This window comes from Xenopus laevis, chromosome 1L, assembly GCF_017654675.1.
Source record: "Xenopus laevis strain J_2021 chromosome 1L, Xenopus_laevis_v10.1, whole genome shotgun sequence".
Taxonomy (NCBI): Eukaryota; Metazoa; Chordata; class Amphibia; order Anura; family Pipidae; genus Xenopus; species Xenopus laevis.
Window position 1 is genome coordinate 75,086,442 of NC_054371.1, and position 19,018 is coordinate 75,105,459.

The window sequence follows — 19,018 nt, forward strand, 5'->3', positions numbered from 1 at the left end:
TAAACCATTTAAGTAATGATATTGTACCAGTTGTCATCACAGAATAATGTAGTGAAGTCAAACGCTATAAGATTAGTTGCAGCAGAAAGAAATACATGAAATATTACATATTTATATTATTATGCAATGTCTTCAAATCTGAAAAACCCATTAAAAGGTCAGAGAGCTGAGGATGGAGCAAGGATGAGCATTCCCCTGGTGTTGCAAAGCCAATACATTTGCACAGGGATACAGGCAAGCTGTGTAGTGCAGCCAACAGCTACAGGAATTGCTACTGAAAAATATCCAACAAACAGGAGAGTGCTAGCACAAAGAATGAAATATACATATAGTTTTGACATTTATTTTATATGAAATTGTACGGTTACAAATAATAATTAATACAAAAAAAGCTGTGTACCTATTTGACCCATTGATACATTTTATTTTAGAATAACAAGGGAGGGCATTCACTTGTGTCATTCTCCTCTTGGCTTTAGAATAATCATTCCATCCTGGCAAAAGACTGACTGCAGCATCCATTTAACCACAGATACAGTATTTGCACCCATAACTATATTTTTGCTTTATTCAACAAGGAAAAATAATCACAGCCTAGAGAAATACTTGCTACTTTGCAGCCCTGATCAACACAAGACATGCAGATGAAACAGAGAACCAACTCGTCTCTACAGACATTTAAGTAGCATTCAAAGTGATTAGTGAACAGCCACTGCATATGTAGGAGTTAAAATTACTGTTCTCTTTAGAATGATTTCTGATCTTTGATAATAGTAACTTTATCTCAGTTTTCGTTGGATTTTAACTTACCTCTGTATAAAAGAGTTGTTAACCCCTCTGTGGTCCAAGTCATGGCTCAGGGTGGCTATCATCAGTGCAAGGATTTCTACATCACTCAGCTTGCTCTTAAAAAGAAAAATTACAATAACAATATGTTAATGAATGGTTGTTTCTCCCCCCTCCCTCTTTGAATTAAGAATTGTTATATATATTTACATGTAAAATTGCACCTATGGGGACATTATATTAGGCAATTATTGATTATTAAAACAGCATGCAAAAGCTCCATGTCTGAAACTTAATTGTCCATGATACTTGGCTACAAGGCTCAACTGTTTTGAAATTTGTTTTAGACAGTTCAGTTTCACTTATTCAAGCAGAAGTACACAAGCCCCCATTCCAAATATATATATATATTTATTTATTAATATTTTATATTAGATTGAGAAAGAGACTGTATACGTTCAGGTAAGTAAGTCCTATGTTTCTACAGTGAGAATTTGTTTTATTTTTTTATTCCCTGGTATTTATATAGTACTGACAAACTGATGCATTGCTTTCTAGAGATTATACATCATTCAAATCAGTTCTGAATCTTACAATCTAAGGGTTCCTTCAATATTGGCACTCGCTATGGTCAGTTTTGTTAGGAGCCAATTCATCTGCCTTTATGTTTTTGTTGAGTGGGAAGAAGTAGGTTTACCTAGAAAAAAAAACTACTCAGAGCCAGAGAGAACATACAAATGCTTTGCAGATAGTGCCCAAGACTGAACAAAAGACCCCATTTCTCAGGTTTTTCCTTACCCAGAAATCCCTCAATCTTTAAGGGGCTGATTCATCAAGCTCGAGTGAAGGATTCGAAGTAAAAAAACTTCGAATTTCGAAGTGTTTTCTGGGCTACTTCGACCATCGAATGGGCTACTTCGACCTTCGACTACGACTACGACTTCGAATCGAAGGATTCAAACTAAAAATCGTTCGACTATTCGACCATTCGATAGTCGAAGTACTGCCTCTTTAAAAAAAACTTCGACCCCCTACTTCGGCAGCTAAAAGCTACCGAAGTCAATGTTAGCCTATGGGGAAGGTCCCCATAGGCTTGCCTAAGTTTTTTTGATCGAAGGATATTCCTTCGATCGTTGGATTAAAATCCTTCGAATCGTTCGATTCGAAGGATTTAATCGTTCGATCGAAGGAATAATCCTTCGATCGTTCAATCGTAGCATTTGCGCTAAATCCTTCGACTTCGATATTCGAAGTCGAAGGATTTTAGTTCCTAGTCGAATATCGGGGGTTAATTAATCCTCAATATTCGACCCTTGATGAATCGGCCCCTAAGTGTATTTTAATACACAAAAACCATGCCTATTCTAGAATATGGCCTTATAAATGGTGTTTAGTGCATTGATTATATGTGCTTACTAAAGTCATTGCATCTAATGCTCATTAAAAAACATAATAATAAGAAAAAATCTGTCCTCTACTGCAGTTTTATGCCCTATATCAAAGCACTAGGATTACCGCCTTGTGCCTTTGTATGGCCATGGCTTTAATGACATCTAAAATTCTTATATTTTGCAACAATATGTAAACTAGTTCCTGTGTATAGACAGTTTATATGACTCTTGAAGTGCGCGTCCATAGATACTTGTATTTGAAAATATACAAAAATGATAACAAGAACAACTAACTTAGTATTCCCTTGGATCTACCTGAATCTTGCCAGTTTTCAGGGCTGCAAACATACACTGGGCTGTATTAAAGGCATGCCTCCAGTTGTGATATGCAACATTTTTTCTATAGTTCTTCTTCACACTCAGGATCCACCGGCAAAGGGTCTTTTGGAGAAAACATAAAAACAATTGCACTTTTATTACCGGTGTAGTAAATCTGATTTATGAATGGTGGAAAAGAGTCAGCAAAATGCAGAAATAGAAATAGGAGACATAAAATACAATGATTACGTAAGTGACAGAATGTGTCTATGCGTAACTGGAATGTTCAACTACAGCACTTCTCAACTGATGTGACCAGAACAGACAGGACCTTTCATGGTTGCTCCTGTGTGTGTTGTGTGCCTTCAATAACATTACTGTTGTGTAGGGTTGGCTGGCATAAACAGAACATTTGCAGTCACAAACTGTTTTAAGTCCCCAAAGCTAAGCTCCATTCAGGAGCATATTTTTTTTTACAGTGTCCCTACCTCATATTTCATTTGGAAGGTCTGCACAAGGTTGAGGTCTGTGAACATTCGACTTGTGGCTAATGTGGTTTCCATGTCAGAAAGCTCAAAATCGCTGAAGTAGAATTCCGTCAGTTTAAGCGATTGTGCAGATGGCACAATGGCTCCCTTTAAGAAACAAGACACGTTAATTAGCCAAAGCTATTGGAAAACTCACATGTAAGCTTTTGGATATGCCTCTGTATGCATAATAAAATACTTTGTGGCATGTGAGACTCATATTAAACTGGCCTATCACAATTTAGAATTATATACCATCTAAGCATATTTTTACTGGCTCTGGTAAGAGGAAATGTATTACAGAGAACCAATTAGTTTAGGCCACTTTTTAGTAAATGTCATCACTGGGATTTTATCATTGAAATCTAGTAGGGCAAATAGCTACAATTTTGTTCCCAACAAACATTGGACACATTGGACACAATCCAATAAAATACAATAGTGTCATCCTAGTTCATTACATTATAAAATCAAATTATGGCATATTATTCATACAGTAATCATTGGTCAATACATATGGGGAAACCCATTTTGCTTATGCAATGTCTCTATTTATGAATATAAAATAAGTTAATATTTTCTCATTATAGTGTTTCTAGGCAGAGATAATAGGCAGCAAATATGCTTGGACTTTATAACCTATTGCATTAAAGTTTATAATAGATATTGTGTAATATCAATTTTAGAAAATACCAAATAGTGGAGTTTGTTGAGAAAGATATATCAAAATGTATTTTTGTATTCTGCCTTTTTACTGGACTCACTAAATGACCTTTTTTGCTTTTAAAATGTCCCTTATCGTTATTAAGTCATTTCTCATTCCTGTTTACAACATGCACATCTGTCAATAGTTTCTGACATTCTTGTTGGTTTTGTTTGCTATTATAGATATTCCTCCCTCAATATACAGCTAGCGAAGAGACAAACAAAACCTTACTGCTGAAAAATCAAGCAGAAATAGAGATAAATGGCAAAAGGGAATCATTAACATTGTAAACACATTCAATTCACAAGGTAGTTATTGATGTTAGAAAAGTCTTTATGTAAAGTTTAGTAGAAAGACATTGTTTAGAACTAATACCTACAATTTAACTTAAAAATGAAGCGGTAAGAATATTAAAAATTGTATAAGTATAGTAAGTTAACACATAGTGGCCTATTTACTTACTTTCAAATTTCTATTTTTTTTCACAAATTTATTTTTCCTACAAAAATTCATGTTTTTTATTTCTCTAAAGCTCAAAAAAAATCAAGATTTATAAATTGTAAAAAGCACAAAAAACTCTAATACAAAACTCTATTTTTTTTTTATACAGACAGAATTTCGGAATTTCGTAGTATGTGTCCTAAACACTTGTATTTTTAGAGGTTTCCATATTTGCAGCTCAAAATTCAGCTTTTTTCGTTCAAACTAATAAATGACAAGGCATTTGTGATTTCATACATTTTTTTTTTAAGAAACCCTAAAACCACTAAAATTAGAATGTTGAAAAATGGGCCTCTCCGTAAGACGTGCTAGTCAGCATGGTTTATGAAGGATTGTTTATACCAAAGCATTATTATTATCTTTTATGAGGAAGTAGTTAGTAAACTTTATCAAGTGACCATTCAAATTTTACAAAATTCACATTTACCTAAATAACTGATCAATGCAACTAGCAGACCAAGAGTGAACTGTGACCAAATTGAATAATTTTTTTATAAATAACAGATGGAGAGCTACTCAAGAATTACACTGTTTACACTGCAAATAATTCACCCTACCATATAAAATGTAATTCCTGAAACAATAAGGGGCAGATTTATCAAGGGTCGAATTTCGAGGGTTAAAAATTCAACCCCCGAAGTAAAATCCTTCGAATTCGAATATCAAATTCAAAGGATTTTAGCACAAAAGGTTCGATCGAACGATCAAATAAAAAGAACGATGGAATCCTTTGAATCGAACGGTGCGAGCAATTTTAAGCGATCGATCGAATGATTTTTATTCGATCATAAAAAGTGCCCAAAACCTATCTACAATGTCCCCATAGGCTAACATTCAACTCGGCGAAGTATTGAGTCAAAGGATTTTTTAAAGAGACAGTACTTCGATTATCGAATGGTGGAATGATTTTTACTTCGAATCGTTCGAATCATTAAATCCGATTGAATTAAATAGAATTTGACCAATTCGATGGTCAAAGTACCCAAAAAAATACTTTGAAATTTGAAGATTTTTGCATTCGAACTATTCACTCGAGCTTAGTAAATCTGCCCCTAAGTGTTTTTTTTTTAGTTGTAATATTGGTGTGTAGGCAGCCATCTCAGATAATTTTGCCTGGTCATGTGCTTTCAGAAAGAGCAAGTGCTGCACTATGGCACTGCTTTCTGATATTGTTTCTCCTACTAAATGCAACTGAAGGAATCGCAGTGGGACATGGATTTTTACTATTGAGTGTTGTTCTTAGATCTGCGAGGGAGCTGTTATCTTGCGTTAGCGAGCTGCTATCTGGCTACCTTCCCATTGTTCTGTTGTTAGGCTGCTGGGGGGGAAAGGAAAGGGAGGGGGTTATCTCATTCAAATTTGCAGTACAGCAAGTAAAGAGTGACTGAAGTTTATGAAAGCACAATTCACATGACTGGGGGCTCCTGGGAAACTGACAATATGTCTAGCCCCATGTCAGATTTCAATATTAAATATAAAAAAAATCAGTTTGCTCTTTTAAAAAAAGAGTGCAGGAGTCTGCAGGAGCAGAACTACAGTATTAACTGATCCGTTTTGAAAAAACATGTTTTCCCACGACAATATTCCTTCAATTAATTATTTACAATATATGCAAATGCATGCTAAGTAAATTTAAAGACTGGTTTAATCAAAAGTTCATCCAAGGTCAGTATACAGTATATCATGCTAGGAGGAAGGATTTCCCCCTCCTTGTGGTTTTTAAATGGCCTTGCAACTTGTGTCCTTTTTCAATTTCACTTATTACGTATGAAAATTAAGTTTGTTTCAATCGGTAAATTTACATTAAAAAGGAGCATTAATTTAATATTCAATGAATCCAGGCATAGGGTTCTGTAATTTACAAGGTAAAATCAACATTTATCTCTTGAATTCCAACATTAAACTTGAATATATGATTTTCTGTGTCCCGTGATGACCCAGACACCTTGTACATTGATACTTTCTTTTACAGAAAACTATGTCTTAGGTACATTCGATTCAAGTATTCTATATAAGGAAATAAAATGCTTTTACCGCTGTTACCTGCAGCTCCATTGTTTCTTCCTCAGCAGCAGATGCGTGATATGAAAGAATCTACACCAAAACAAAACTTTGTTTATTATAAAACTTTGTAATAAGCTAGGAATTTTCATTAGCAAATTAAAAGCTGTATTTCTTTTTAAGATCAGTAGTAAAGATTGACATTGGGAAGATAGTAAATGAATGGTTGCAATAGTGTTAAACCAGAGTCTGATAGTTGCTTAGTACAAGGTGTATGTTCAACATTCCTCAAGTCAGTTGGACCAAGACATGGCTTCCATTATTTTAGTGTTCAATAGTGTTTGAGATGGCGTAATTTTGGATTTGGATGTTTAGCAGCTTTGGGGTATGATAAATCTCTAAAAATTCTATTTTTTCCCCCTAAAAACCTCAACCAGAAAAAAACCGAGGTTTAATAAATGGGCCTCTGAATGTATGCATTTGTAAAAATGTTTCCTATAGGAATTCCCATGTTCTGTAGTACAAATGGCAATACAAACCTACTTGACGCATTGAATATTAGCTTTTGTAACAAACCTATGCTGCTGATCTTGCATACTTTCATTGCTACACCAATAATCTTATTGAAATGTGCCTATCCATTTACTTATTTACTAACACGTATACTCCAAAGAGAGCAAAATTTTCAACATCACATGGAAACCAAAATTCAGCAGAACATTAGAAATATAAAAACGTGAGACTTTCAGTAAACAACAGATGGGAGTCTGGAATATTTATACAAACTGAAGAACACATTATGACTGAGAATTAAAAGTTAAAAGTCATGTCTGCAGAAGAGTCGAATGCCAAGAAACATTCCCATTATTGTGGGCTCACCTCTAATGTCACCATCTGTTTGGCCATTGCACGCTCCACAACTTCATACATCTGGGTGTTCTGAATTCCCAAGCCACAGAATATGGCAAAGGCTTCTAGAAATTGTTCATCGTTTCTGTTGAAAGCCTTAATTTTGCCAGAGTTTTCATCCACCTTGTTTACAAGTTGACAGACTCCTTTATTAAAAACATTTATTGTTCAATGAAAAATGTTATTTGGCAACATGTATGATGTATACCAGTTCTCATATTCTTTCATAAAAGGTGCAAAGTTTGTTACATCTACGCACATAAAGAAAACCCATGCAGAAACAGGCAGAACATACAAACTCCTTGCAGATAGTGCCCAGGTCTGAATTAAACTCAGGACACCAGCATTGAAGAACAATAATGTTAACCACTGAGCAACTATAGAACAAAAATGATTGTTGCTGACTGGTTGGGATACTAAAAATGTAGAAAATCTTATGCCTGTTGTTATAGCACTATAGCATTATATACAGGGAGAAGTCTCTGTGGAATAATGCATAAAAAGTATTAAAGGGTGGAATTTTATAGCTGTATGCAGACTGTGATTTAGACTATGGGGCAAATTCGCTAGCGTTGGGCATTTTCGTTACTTTGCCGATTCACTAACGGACACTGGCGTAACTTCGCTAGTGTTACTTCGCACCCTTACGCCTGGTGAAGTTGCGCAACGGACGTAACTACGCAAGTTCACAAACGCGCACATTGTTCTGAACGCTACCTTTTACGCCAGACTTCCTTCGCCACCTCATACCAGGCGAAGTGCAATAGAGTAGATAGGGATTGCTTCAAAAAAGTTCAAATTTTTTCTAAGTCCCAAAAAACGCTGGTGTTTTTTCTTTATTATGGGTGATAGGCTGAAAAAGATCGAAAAAAAATTTTTGGGGCTCCCCTCCTTCCCCCCTACATTTCCTAACTCATGGCACCTTAATTATACAGTGGGCACATGTGTACGCCAAAATAACATTTTTATTTGATGTTTTGAAGGTTTCCCAGGCTTGTGTAGTGCTGCTATGAATACTTCCATTGAAATTTGAATTTGGCGCCATATGCAAATTAACCATCGCTAGCGTAACTTCGCTTTGCTTGGTGAATCAACGCTAGCGCAGCTTCGCAACCTTACGCTACCCCTGAGCCCAACTTCGGATTTTAGTGAATTTGCGTAGCGCTGGCGAAAATACGCCTGTCGAAGTGCGGCGAAGCAACTACGAATCTTAGTGAATGTCCCACTATGTCTTGATGATTCATAAGTGGATTTGAAGTCTTAGAGCGACTGAGCTCTCCAAACCAAAATCTATTATACTTTCACAAATCTCTACCTGAGAAAGCATGCTATTAATGTTTCTGTTTGAGACTTGACAATATGTTAGAGAGCATATGGGTTAAATTGGTTGTATATGGGCTTTGTAAAGGAGTGTGTTGTGGAAAGAGGATAATACTATTGTTAAAGTGGCTACCGCTTCCAAACAAACCCCTGCCTAATTATTGTATTTTATTATGCACTTTATCTTCAGCATTTGTAGCTTGACACTCTTTCCAAATGACAGCTTAGCCTGCCCTGTGGGTGAAGTTACCAAGATGACTTGGCTCTCCCACTAACTTAACTGTATGAGCAACATCACAAGACTTTCATCTTCTAAGTAAATTAATTTTCTGCACTCAAAGGGGTATATTTATCAAAGAGTGAAGTTAAGATCGCCACAGTCCGCTAGAATGAAATTCTGCCACTCTCCATTCATTTCTAAAGGATTTTTAAAGGGGTATTTATCAAAGGATGAACTTTTACGTTCACCCATTGATAAATACACTTTTAAAAATCCCATAGAAATGAATGGAGAGTGGAGGAACTTCACTCTTTGATAAATATACCCCAAAGACTGGTCGGCAAAATGAACAGCAGATGGCACTGTTGTTTTTTTATTCATTATATTAGCAGTGAAAACTGTAAATATCTTGAAAACAAGAAAAAAATACAGTAAGTTGAGAAAATACTCAGCACTTTCCTTGTAACATGTGGCAGCTCATACGCATTTCTTCATTTAGCTATTAATTTAAATAGCTACTATTATTTTGCTAGGGGCAAAGAAAGTGGATCTCCTATGGCAATGAATGGCTTACTCATGTTAAGATGATCAGACCATCTAGCTAGATTTTCTAAATGAGTCCCTGAATTTTCTGGTATTCCATTAAGCCTAGCATGCTTAACCATTTTGGTGGGTTTTGTCCACTGGGGTAAATTCCTTCAGTCTTTTCGTGGCCATACATGTTACAATTACGATCTTTCCTGAAAAAGATCTTTCAATATACACGTGTAGAGCTGAATCATCAGATATACAGGTAGAAACAATAGAATTCTACAAGTATCTAATGATTCTGCACTAACAGTGGCCGATATATGGGCCACTTGTATATGTCTGGAGTCAGTATTACATTTTGAATTATCAGTAATCACAAACTGCAGTTTAAGCTTTTTAGATCGCTTCAAGGTTATTTGGAAATCTGGCCTTTTGCTAAATCACAAGGGCCAAATTTGGGCACCCCTAATTTAGGATCTATCTGGCATCTTTCAGTGTAAAATATAGTCAAAAATGAATACCTATTACTTTATTCTTCTTGGCATTCTTGATTGGGGAGCAAAGTAGACTCTGAATGTGCTTGAAATTCTTCTCTTCATTTCCATTCTAACAAGCAGCAAAATAGATTTAGCTTTTGTTATTTCTTTCTTTTTTTTCTGACAATTCAAAGAAAAATCATTATCTTTTATTTAAGAATTTACCTTCATAGCATTTTATGCTAACTGTAAAATGAATTTTTCTACTGTTTTTTTACTTACTGTTTCATCCAAAACCTGCACATTTTCATTATGTGCAGGTTTTGGATGAAACAGTAAGTAAAAAAACAGTAGAAAAAGCATCCATTATAGTTCAAAGCAAGACAACAAGCTCTTTGTACTGTGTGTGCAAGTAGAACCCCTAGCAGATACATATTTCTACCATAAAGAAATGTTTCTGGAAGTATTTTGCATCAACATCTAAACATTAATTAATCATTGATTTGCTTTCAACCAAAATATCCATGCCGCACACATGCGGAACTGCTAAGGGGAAAAATGCAATATTTTGTTATTATCACAAATGCATTTATGGATCATAGAAATCACTGGTGACTGTTCTGTTCTATGTAGTGTACCCATAAAATATTCCTCCGGGATCTGTGGGATAACACAACTTCCATAACTGTGGAACCTGAAAAAGAACATGATGCTGACAAAGATGGTGGCTGCCAACCCTGGTGCAAAGTTTTGGGGTGCAGGTATAAGGGACCAGTTCACGCTCGGCAGGGGGGGCATTGTGGTAGGGGAGAGGGGAGGGGGACTTTTAAAAATCTACGGGGCCATTTAGTGACCTTATTTTATAATTATCCTTCTTTATAAAACTTGTTCTGATTTAAAATTACCTACCGGTATGCTAAATAAATATTTTGCAATCCCTTTCTTTTTCTAAACATCATTATTTTATCATCATACAATGATGCTGGGAAATCCTTTAGCAGTCAGACAGGAATTCTTGTCAGCCTTAAATGTACTCAAATCCACGTCAGTGTTTTACTTGGATGCGTTACAGTTCAAGTTATATATATTTATCATGTTTATTACTCACCGTCCATGGAAATCTTGTGTCCTTACAGATGTCTGGAATGTTAATTGGTTCCATTGTATTTGCTACATACTGTGCATACATATAATTCATTTTTCCCACATCATATTCCCTAAAATTGATAAAAAAAAAAATAGTTTCATAAAGGGCATTTGGATCATGGTTATTAGAAGTAACACAGACTGAACATGTGATTATTAAATGATAATGCATCTAATAAAAATGTAGAATTTTTATTTAGAAATTTGTCTTAATTACTAAAAGCCAGACAAAACAAAAGGTTTATGCAGATCTCTGTAAAGATAAATATATATATATATATATATATATATATATATATATATATATATATATATATATATATATATATATATATATCTATCTATCTATATATATATATATATATATATATATATTTTAGCTGGCACTCTAAAAATGCCATAGTGTTGGGCTCACTGAAATTAGTATACTAGTACTCAGCAAGGATCTTGCACCTTATCCCAGTAGTACTTTTAAAATGATGTCCGTCTTCCACCAGCTCTTCTACAGCTTCTATACCTTAATACTTTGTGATTTTCAGGATCATGTTAAAGGAAAACTATACCCCCAAAATGAATACAGATAGTTTCTATCATATTAAGTGGTATATTAAAGAATCTTACGAAACTGGTCTATATATTTAGGTAAATCTTGTCCTTTTACATCTCTTTCCTTGAGCCACCATTTCGTGATGGTCTGTGTGCTACCTCAGAGATCACCTGACCAGAAATACTACAACTGTAACAGGAAGAAGTATTGAAGCAAAAGACATTTGTCACAACTGACTGTCTGTCTGTTAATTGGCTCATGTGCCCTAACAAGTATAGTTTTTTTGGTAGGTTTGTGTGCACAGTGAATTGTACGATCCCAGAGGGCGGCCCTTGTTTTTTAAAATGGCAATTTTCTATTTATGATTACCCAATGGCACATACTACTAGAAAAGTATATTATTATGAAAATGTTTTATTTACATGAAGCAGGATTTACATATGAGCCGTTTTATGCAATATATTTTTTTATAGATTGTTTGGGGGTATAGTTTTCCTTTAATGCAATAAAAGTGGCAAAGCTCATATCAAGTCTAGTAAACCATGAAACCCCCATCAGATGTTTCACAAACTCACACTCCTGTCTTTTGAAGAATGCAATGCTCATAATACTAGTGTGCTATTTTAGTAAGAGCTCAGCAGCAGCAGGGTAAACAATGGAAGCAGTTCACTGGATAAAGAGTGCTAACTGCATCTCAGAATGCAAAAGTGTACAAGACCATCACCTGGATACTGTACCAGTAATATGCCGCAGATTTGGCAAAATGCACTGACAGGATTGATTAGTAAGCAGGTTACTCTTGTGGATGAGTTTAGGTAAAGTCAGCAATAAATAGCTTCAGGTCATCCAAATAACCCAACCACACCATGTACAGGTCTAACATGTAGTGGCTTGCTATATCAGATCCAGTCTAGAACAGGTTTATTTGAAACTGGATCCAAAATGTTTTTTTCTGCACCTCTCACTAATTCACACTTCACTGCACTGGATCTCCTTTTACAACCGGCATACGTCAATTCAACATTAGAAAAAGCTTAATGGAACATGCCATTGTATTTGCAGATGGGGAGTTTACCTCTTTTATTGTGACAACTGGGCATCAACATTTTGTGGGTTGGAACTCCCCCATCATCAGGATACAACAATCACAGCTAAAGTCCAGACCTATTCCTAGAGTACCAAATAGTTCACTATTTCCAAAATGAGGCTTGGTATCCACATTGAGGCTTGGAACACATTCATAAAGAGTCCTTAGCCCACTGTTTGTTTTAAAGGAACAGTTCAGTATAAAAATAAAAACTGTGTAAATAGATAGGCTGTGGAAAAATATAAAATGTTTCTAATATAGTTAGTTAGCCATAAATGTAATGTATAAAGGCTGGAGTGACTGAATGTGTAACATAATAGCCAGAACACTACTTCCTGCTTTTCAGCTCTATAACTCTGAGCTAGTCATTGACTTGAAGGGGGGGGGGGCACATGGTACATTTCTGTTCAGTGAGTTTGTAATTGATCCTCAGCATTCAGCTCAGATTCAAAAGCAGCAGATATGACCCATGTGGCCACCCCTCAAGTCTCTCATTGGCTACTGCCTGGTAACCAGGGTAACCAGTCAGTGTAACCCAAGAGAGCTGAAAAGAATGAAGTAGTGTTCTGGCTATTATGTTAGACATCCAGTCACTCCAGCCTTTATACATTACATTTTTGCCTAACTAACTATATTAGAAACATGATTTATTTTGCACAGCCTATCCATTTACCCAGTTTTTATTTTTACACTGAACAATTCCTTTAACCAATTAATTCTGTTGTTGTTGTATCCTGACAAGGCAGGCTTGATCCCCCTGAAACATTGGTGCACAGGTGGTCACAATAAAAGGTGTAAGCTCCCCATCTGCATATAACATGGAGTGCTACTACCTCAGTTTCAAACAGTTAGTGAGAGGTCCTAAAAATAATAATCAAGATGTTTACTAGGCCCATAGGGATAAACTTGAGGGTTTTATGAAAAAGCAACAGGAATAAGAGATAAGAAGGGACCTTTTGATTTTTCACCTCACCATTGTGACCAGTGTATTGGAAGGGGCATTCCCTTTTTATTTTAGCAAGTTAAATAAATATATAGCACTTTTAGAATCACTTCTAAGATAGTAAACTAAGATCTGCATTGCCCTATATAACGTGTTTCAGCACTTCTAGTCATTCACTGCTTAGCTTGCAGTTCTTACAAAACCTCCACTGAATAGCCTGACAAGAGTGGATGAATGGCTAATAATTGACAATCACATTGCTTCAGCAAAAAAAATCAGTAGGCTTGCAAGTGAGACTTGCTTGAGTTGGCAACTACTTTCATTGTGTATAATGAGACGCCTGTTCAAAAAATGGATCTTTTTTTTTTTTTTATAAAACAGAAATGTCAAATGGATGTCATACGCCGATGGTACATTTGTGCAACTTTTGCTAAATATTAGAGAACATTAGGCACATAATGTAAGATGCTCCTTGAATAGTATTTTTTTTTTTTACAGGCTATTAAAGATTTTCTTTATTGCAATGATGAATATAGAAGAACCAAGATATTTCTGTAAGCAATACACTAATTTGAATGCCTGAAAGACGCGTCTGGCAGCAATTTATACCTCAAGGGGTGTATTTGTAAACACATTCTTTGAGCAGAGTCTCACAACCCTGGCATGCCTTATAGCACCATATACTGTATGCTCTTAATTTGTCAAGCTAACCTGGTTATCTAACCTGGATGGGGGTTTTATATGATACACCCAAAGACCATATACGGAGTACATGGCTCCTGATGAGGATAACTGTTTTACTGCTGTCTGCCAGACACGATATTCACATTAGGTCATTGCTATGGGTTGCTGGACTGGGCCAATACTTCTATTTATTTTGTTTGACATATTGTAAGGCACTGAAGTCCCACACCACAGGAGGCAATAGGTCACATCCTAAACTCCAACTGTTTCCCTTTACAGCTTTCTAATTTTAACTGGATGCACTTCGAATATGTTTAAGCAGCTGGGATAAATGCAATTACTTGAAAATCAAAGCTCTTGTTAAAATAACATTAACGTCTTCACTGGCAGATTGAACAGGAGCAGATCAACACAGAGCACAGGCTTTAAATATATATATATATATCTCCGCATTCACATTCCATAATGGCTTTTGGGAGGATGCTGGGTATATCGTATAAGAACTGAGCAGGATAAACGTTCCTTATATATAACAAATTAAAAAGACAAACTGCATATCCTTGTAAAAACAACATAGTAAATTGTATATCTGATATCAGCTTTTCACTCCTCTCTTGTCCTCCATTCATCTTTCATCCATTCGTTCTATTTTCTTCTTCACATACATTATATTTTTCACCCAGGAACCTGAATTTACATAGAAATAGAATATAGAAAATCTATGTATGTAAAAAGCTTGACAGAGCTCTAAGTATCCAAAAGCAAATGAACCTCAGTTCTGCCTATAAAAGAATTATACCTCTGGGTTTAAGAGGCCCTTTAGTGGTCAAAAATATGCTCTTTTTTACAGTTCTTGTAATGAAAATGTCTCAGCTGTGGAAATCAATATAGCAGTGCATATGTATGCAAGGGAATCCCTTACTGTATAACTACAAAGAAGATAGTCGTGAAGAGGTGACAATAATATCCTAGAAGAGGAAAAAAAACTACAAAGAAGATAAACCCTGCATATAAACCCTGCATATCTACAGTGAATATTTCCTTTTACAAAACAAAGTTCAAAAAGGAAGTTACTGTTATATCACAAATATCTAACCCTGAAGTAAAGCATAACTTATGATGCCAGTAGCCACTCACAAGAGTATAGAAAGGACACCAACGTGTGTTAATGGAAATGTGTGATATCAGGGGCAGCACTCAGGTGGATAATGCTTAGACAGAGAAGGGATTAACTACACAGATGCCTTCAAGGATGCAGTTTGTTGCTACCAGTCTCAGCAGCACCCTTTCGGCCAAATAAACAAAACAAGTGCTGTGATTGGCTGCAGTTGCTGGGTTGGTCCTCTTCTGCTGTGCTTAAATGATTTGTTATCTACAGATTCTCTATTATCAATCTATTTTTAGAAGAAGCCACCACTACTCATTAAACCATATGCCGAGCTTATCTAGTCCTAACAAACAAATCTGACTAGTTCTCAGCTTTAAGCCAGCGCCTTGTCATTTGTGTTATGACACCCATGGCTTAGGCCTTTCTTTCCCTTCTACATTAATCTCCTTAAATAAGCATTGTACTAAAGAATTTATTTAACCTCTTCTATAATCATTTCTGATTCTGCTGTTGTTAACTGCAACATGGTTTGCTAAAGGACTCCATATTAGGAGAATAGTTCACAGATAGATCTTGGACAAATTATATCCTTCAGCTTTTAGATGTGTTTTGCTTTATGTGTGTCTCACTTGGACGATTCTGATCTGAGCCATTGTTACCAATCTCAGATATCACAGATCAGAATTGTGTCTAGCAATGTTCTCTAAAACCTCAGATGGAAGGTGGCATTTAGGTGGAAGCTGCAGAATGTTGTTTTGTACAAATAACTAGATGTGTGTATGAGGACTGAAACACTGCTTAATACCAAAAAATAGTTTTATGTGGTCATTTGTCATACTGTATGAAGAAATAACAATCATATTTTATCATTAGTGAAGGCACTTTCTCAAATATGTTGACAAACATATTTTACACTACTGTAAACTTTAAGTCACTTTCACAAAGTTGACAGACAAGCAGTACAAAGTGTCTTCTGCTCACATATAAATATAGGCTTCCTTTCTTTATTTATGCAGCTTATTGACTGGTAAATACCTTTTTACAGCATCTGCAGCATCTTCTAATTCATCCGATTCCATATGAAACACACTTGAAAAGGTATCCTGTAAATAATATATACCAGTTAAAAAAATATATATTTTATTCACAGCTTATTCAATGTATTGTGGTAGAATGACCCCAGAGAAGGGAAAAAAGGTGAGTTTTGCCTTTAATTTCTCCCCTGTAGGAGTTGGAAGCTGCACAGGAGATGTATCTAAACAGGAAATGGTTTCTCTGTTTAAAGGATTTTGCTGTCTGGCCCTGGAAACTATAGTGTTCGGGAAGGAACAGGCAATCCATTCCAGTGATCCAGTTCACTTTCTACTGGAAGGCTGTCATGTGGAGAGGTATTTAATTGTAGTGAGTGTGTTAGGAAGGTCTCTCAGAGCAGGGCACATATCAGGAAGGTTACCTGTCTGTGTTAGGAACTCCCAGAGGGGCTGGGGCACTGCTTGTCACTGCTAGGAGCAGAGGGAGACGTGACCAGGTGACTGAAAGTCTAAAGTGATTAAAGTGCTGGCAGAAGGTGAGACAGGCCTGAAGCTGGTGAGCTAATATCTCATGAGGGGAGAGTCAGAAGGGCTTAGTGAGAAGGCTGAATATTCCAGAGTGTGGAAACCAACCTGTATGGTGAGAACAACAGTGTGGGGAAAAGTTTGAATGTGTGAAGCAGCGACGTAACAACTCCAGCCAGTCCCCGTGCAAAAAATTTTTGGAGGGACCCTGCGCTGACTGAAAATTGTTAATGGGGCCGGGCCTGACTGTGGGAAGCAGCTTCCCCGGTGATCTTTAAAGGGTCTGGGCGGGAAGTGAGCAGCTTCTGCCGGCTCTCCCCCCCCACAAAAAATCGTTGATGGGGCCGGGCCTACATGTGGGGAGCAACTTCCCTGGCTCGCCCCCTCCCGGCAAAAAATCGTTAATGTGGCAGGGCCCAACTGCAGGGAGCAGCTCTCCCCTCGCCTGCTAATTACTCCTGATGGCCCCCCTCCGCAACACAATCTTTAAAGGGGCCCAAAGCCAACTGCAGGGAGCAGCTTCCCAGCTCTCCTGCCCATTCAAGTGCATTCGCGCCTGCCATCACAGGTAGAACCCCAAGCTATAGAAGAAGCTGACCCCAAGGTCCGGGCCCCCCTCTTCCCTGGGCCCCCTCCGCAACCATGGGCAAACGCTGATGAACTGTATGCTGTGAATTTATGTTGGAAAAAGTCCTGAATAAACCTGTCTTTTTTGCCTGAAGACACTTTGTCCCTGTCTTTATGCTCCTGATTAGGGATGTAGCGAACTGTTCTGCTGCGAACTAGTTCGCGCGAACTTCGACCGTTCGCGTCCGCCGAATGTTCGCGAACGTTTGGGAACGTTCACATTTTGAGTTCGTGTTCGATTCGAATACAAGTCGTTCCACCATTCGACCATTCGAATTCCTTCGGCTAAAAATCGAACGATTTCCATTCGTTCGAACGATTGTAAGCATTCGATCGAATGAAAAGCATTCGATCGAATGGCTTCGATCGTTCGATTCGAATGAAAATCCTTCGATCGAATTATTAAAATCCTTCGATCGTTCGAATCGAACGATTTTAGCGGTGTTCGAAGTTCGCGAACTGTCCGCGAACGTTCGCATTTTTTGCCGGTGTTCGCGAACGGCGTTCGCGAACACCAAATCGGCAGTTCGCTACATCCCTACTCCTGATCCTCTGCATACCTGCCTACCATAGCTAATTTCCCCCAAAAATTTAGTGTACAGGCAGCCAGCTTGTAACAGTATCTTCATAAAGGTAAATCACACATTGTTTTCTAAAATCCTTATGTCTCAATGGTACCCTATCCCTTTAGTTTGTAAACTCTTGTAGGTCGCTCTAATCCTATCGTACTCTGTAAACCCTTGTTTTGCTATTTACTGTTTGTTCCCTGTTCGTTATCTAATGTAAAGCACTGTGTAACTTGTTGGCGCAGTATATATAAATGATGGTGATTTTCTTAATACACTGAATAAAACCATGTAAAAGAGTAACAGGAACTTCAAAGGATAGGAAATTAAACAAAAAATAGAAACATTTGACAAACTCTTCGAAGAGGCAGAGCCATCCTACACCTACACCTATAACAAGTTGTGGGTCTTGTTATTCACACATATGGGTACATTCTGCATAGCTGGAAACTAGTCCTACGTGAGAAAAAAAAATTCCTGGAATTATTAGAAATCTGCCATGGTGAGTTTGTCTGGTTCAGTGGGCCATGGCCCACCACTTTTTTTCTCGGTGTCCCACTGGCCCAGTCCAACCCTGCCTGTAAATTTCTTTCATACAAAGGCAACCTCAAAATCTTTCACTAATGGATACAGATACAGCAGGGGTGCCCAAAAGGTAGATTGCGATCTACCAGTAGACCTTTAGCTGGTGATCAGTAGAAAGACACTGTCAACAAACAGTTTGTCCAAACCAACCTCATATTTCATTATTTTCATTCAGATATTTATTATGTTAAGGTTTATTATGTCTGGCTTGTTGTTTACCATGATTTTAGCAAGTAAGTTGAATTAGTTGCAATTGTAATGGTGATTGTTTTGTTTTCGAATCAATTTCATAACTTCCAGCTTCTGCAATTTGTTCTGATTTATGTGCTAACATTTGAATAAACCATGCTGCAAAATGAATATCTTTGCGCATTTCCTGCCATTTTGTCCTTGATTTGTATCATTTCGTTTTCAAAGATTATCCTGGAACTTTCACTTTGGCTGCACACCAGCCATGCCAAATATTTAAAACTAGTTTATTTT

The 19,018-nt window shown here is 36.9% G+C and overlaps 1 protein-coding gene across 3 annotated transcripts in view; it reads right to left on the minus strand.

Moving 5' to 3' along the window:
* Positions 1-19,018, minus strand: part of LOC108710540 (cGMP-specific 3',5'-cyclic phosphodiesterase-like) — a 94,396-nt gene that overhangs the window by 23,361 nt on the left and 52,017 nt on the right. For 2 of the 3 annotated variants that reach the window (XM_041590492.1, XM_041590484.1), the window contains exons 7-14: positions 16,237-16,304; positions 10,795-10,903; positions 9,732-9,816; positions 7,110-7,285; positions 6,264-6,323; positions 2,984-3,130; positions 2,493-2,618; positions 811-905 (exon numbers count right to left, since the gene is read on the minus strand). In XM_041590492.1, the coding sequence (XP_041446426.1) occupies positions 811-905; positions 2,493-2,618; positions 2,984-3,130; positions 6,264-6,323; positions 7,110-7,285; positions 9,732-9,816; positions 10,795-10,903; positions 16,237-16,304 (866 nt within the window). The remainder of the gene's footprint in view (positions 1-810; positions 906-2,492; positions 2,619-2,983; positions 3,131-6,263; positions 6,324-7,109; positions 7,286-9,731; positions 9,817-10,794; positions 10,904-16,236; positions 16,305-19,018) is intronic. The other variant, XM_041590488.1, reaches the window with a different exon arrangement.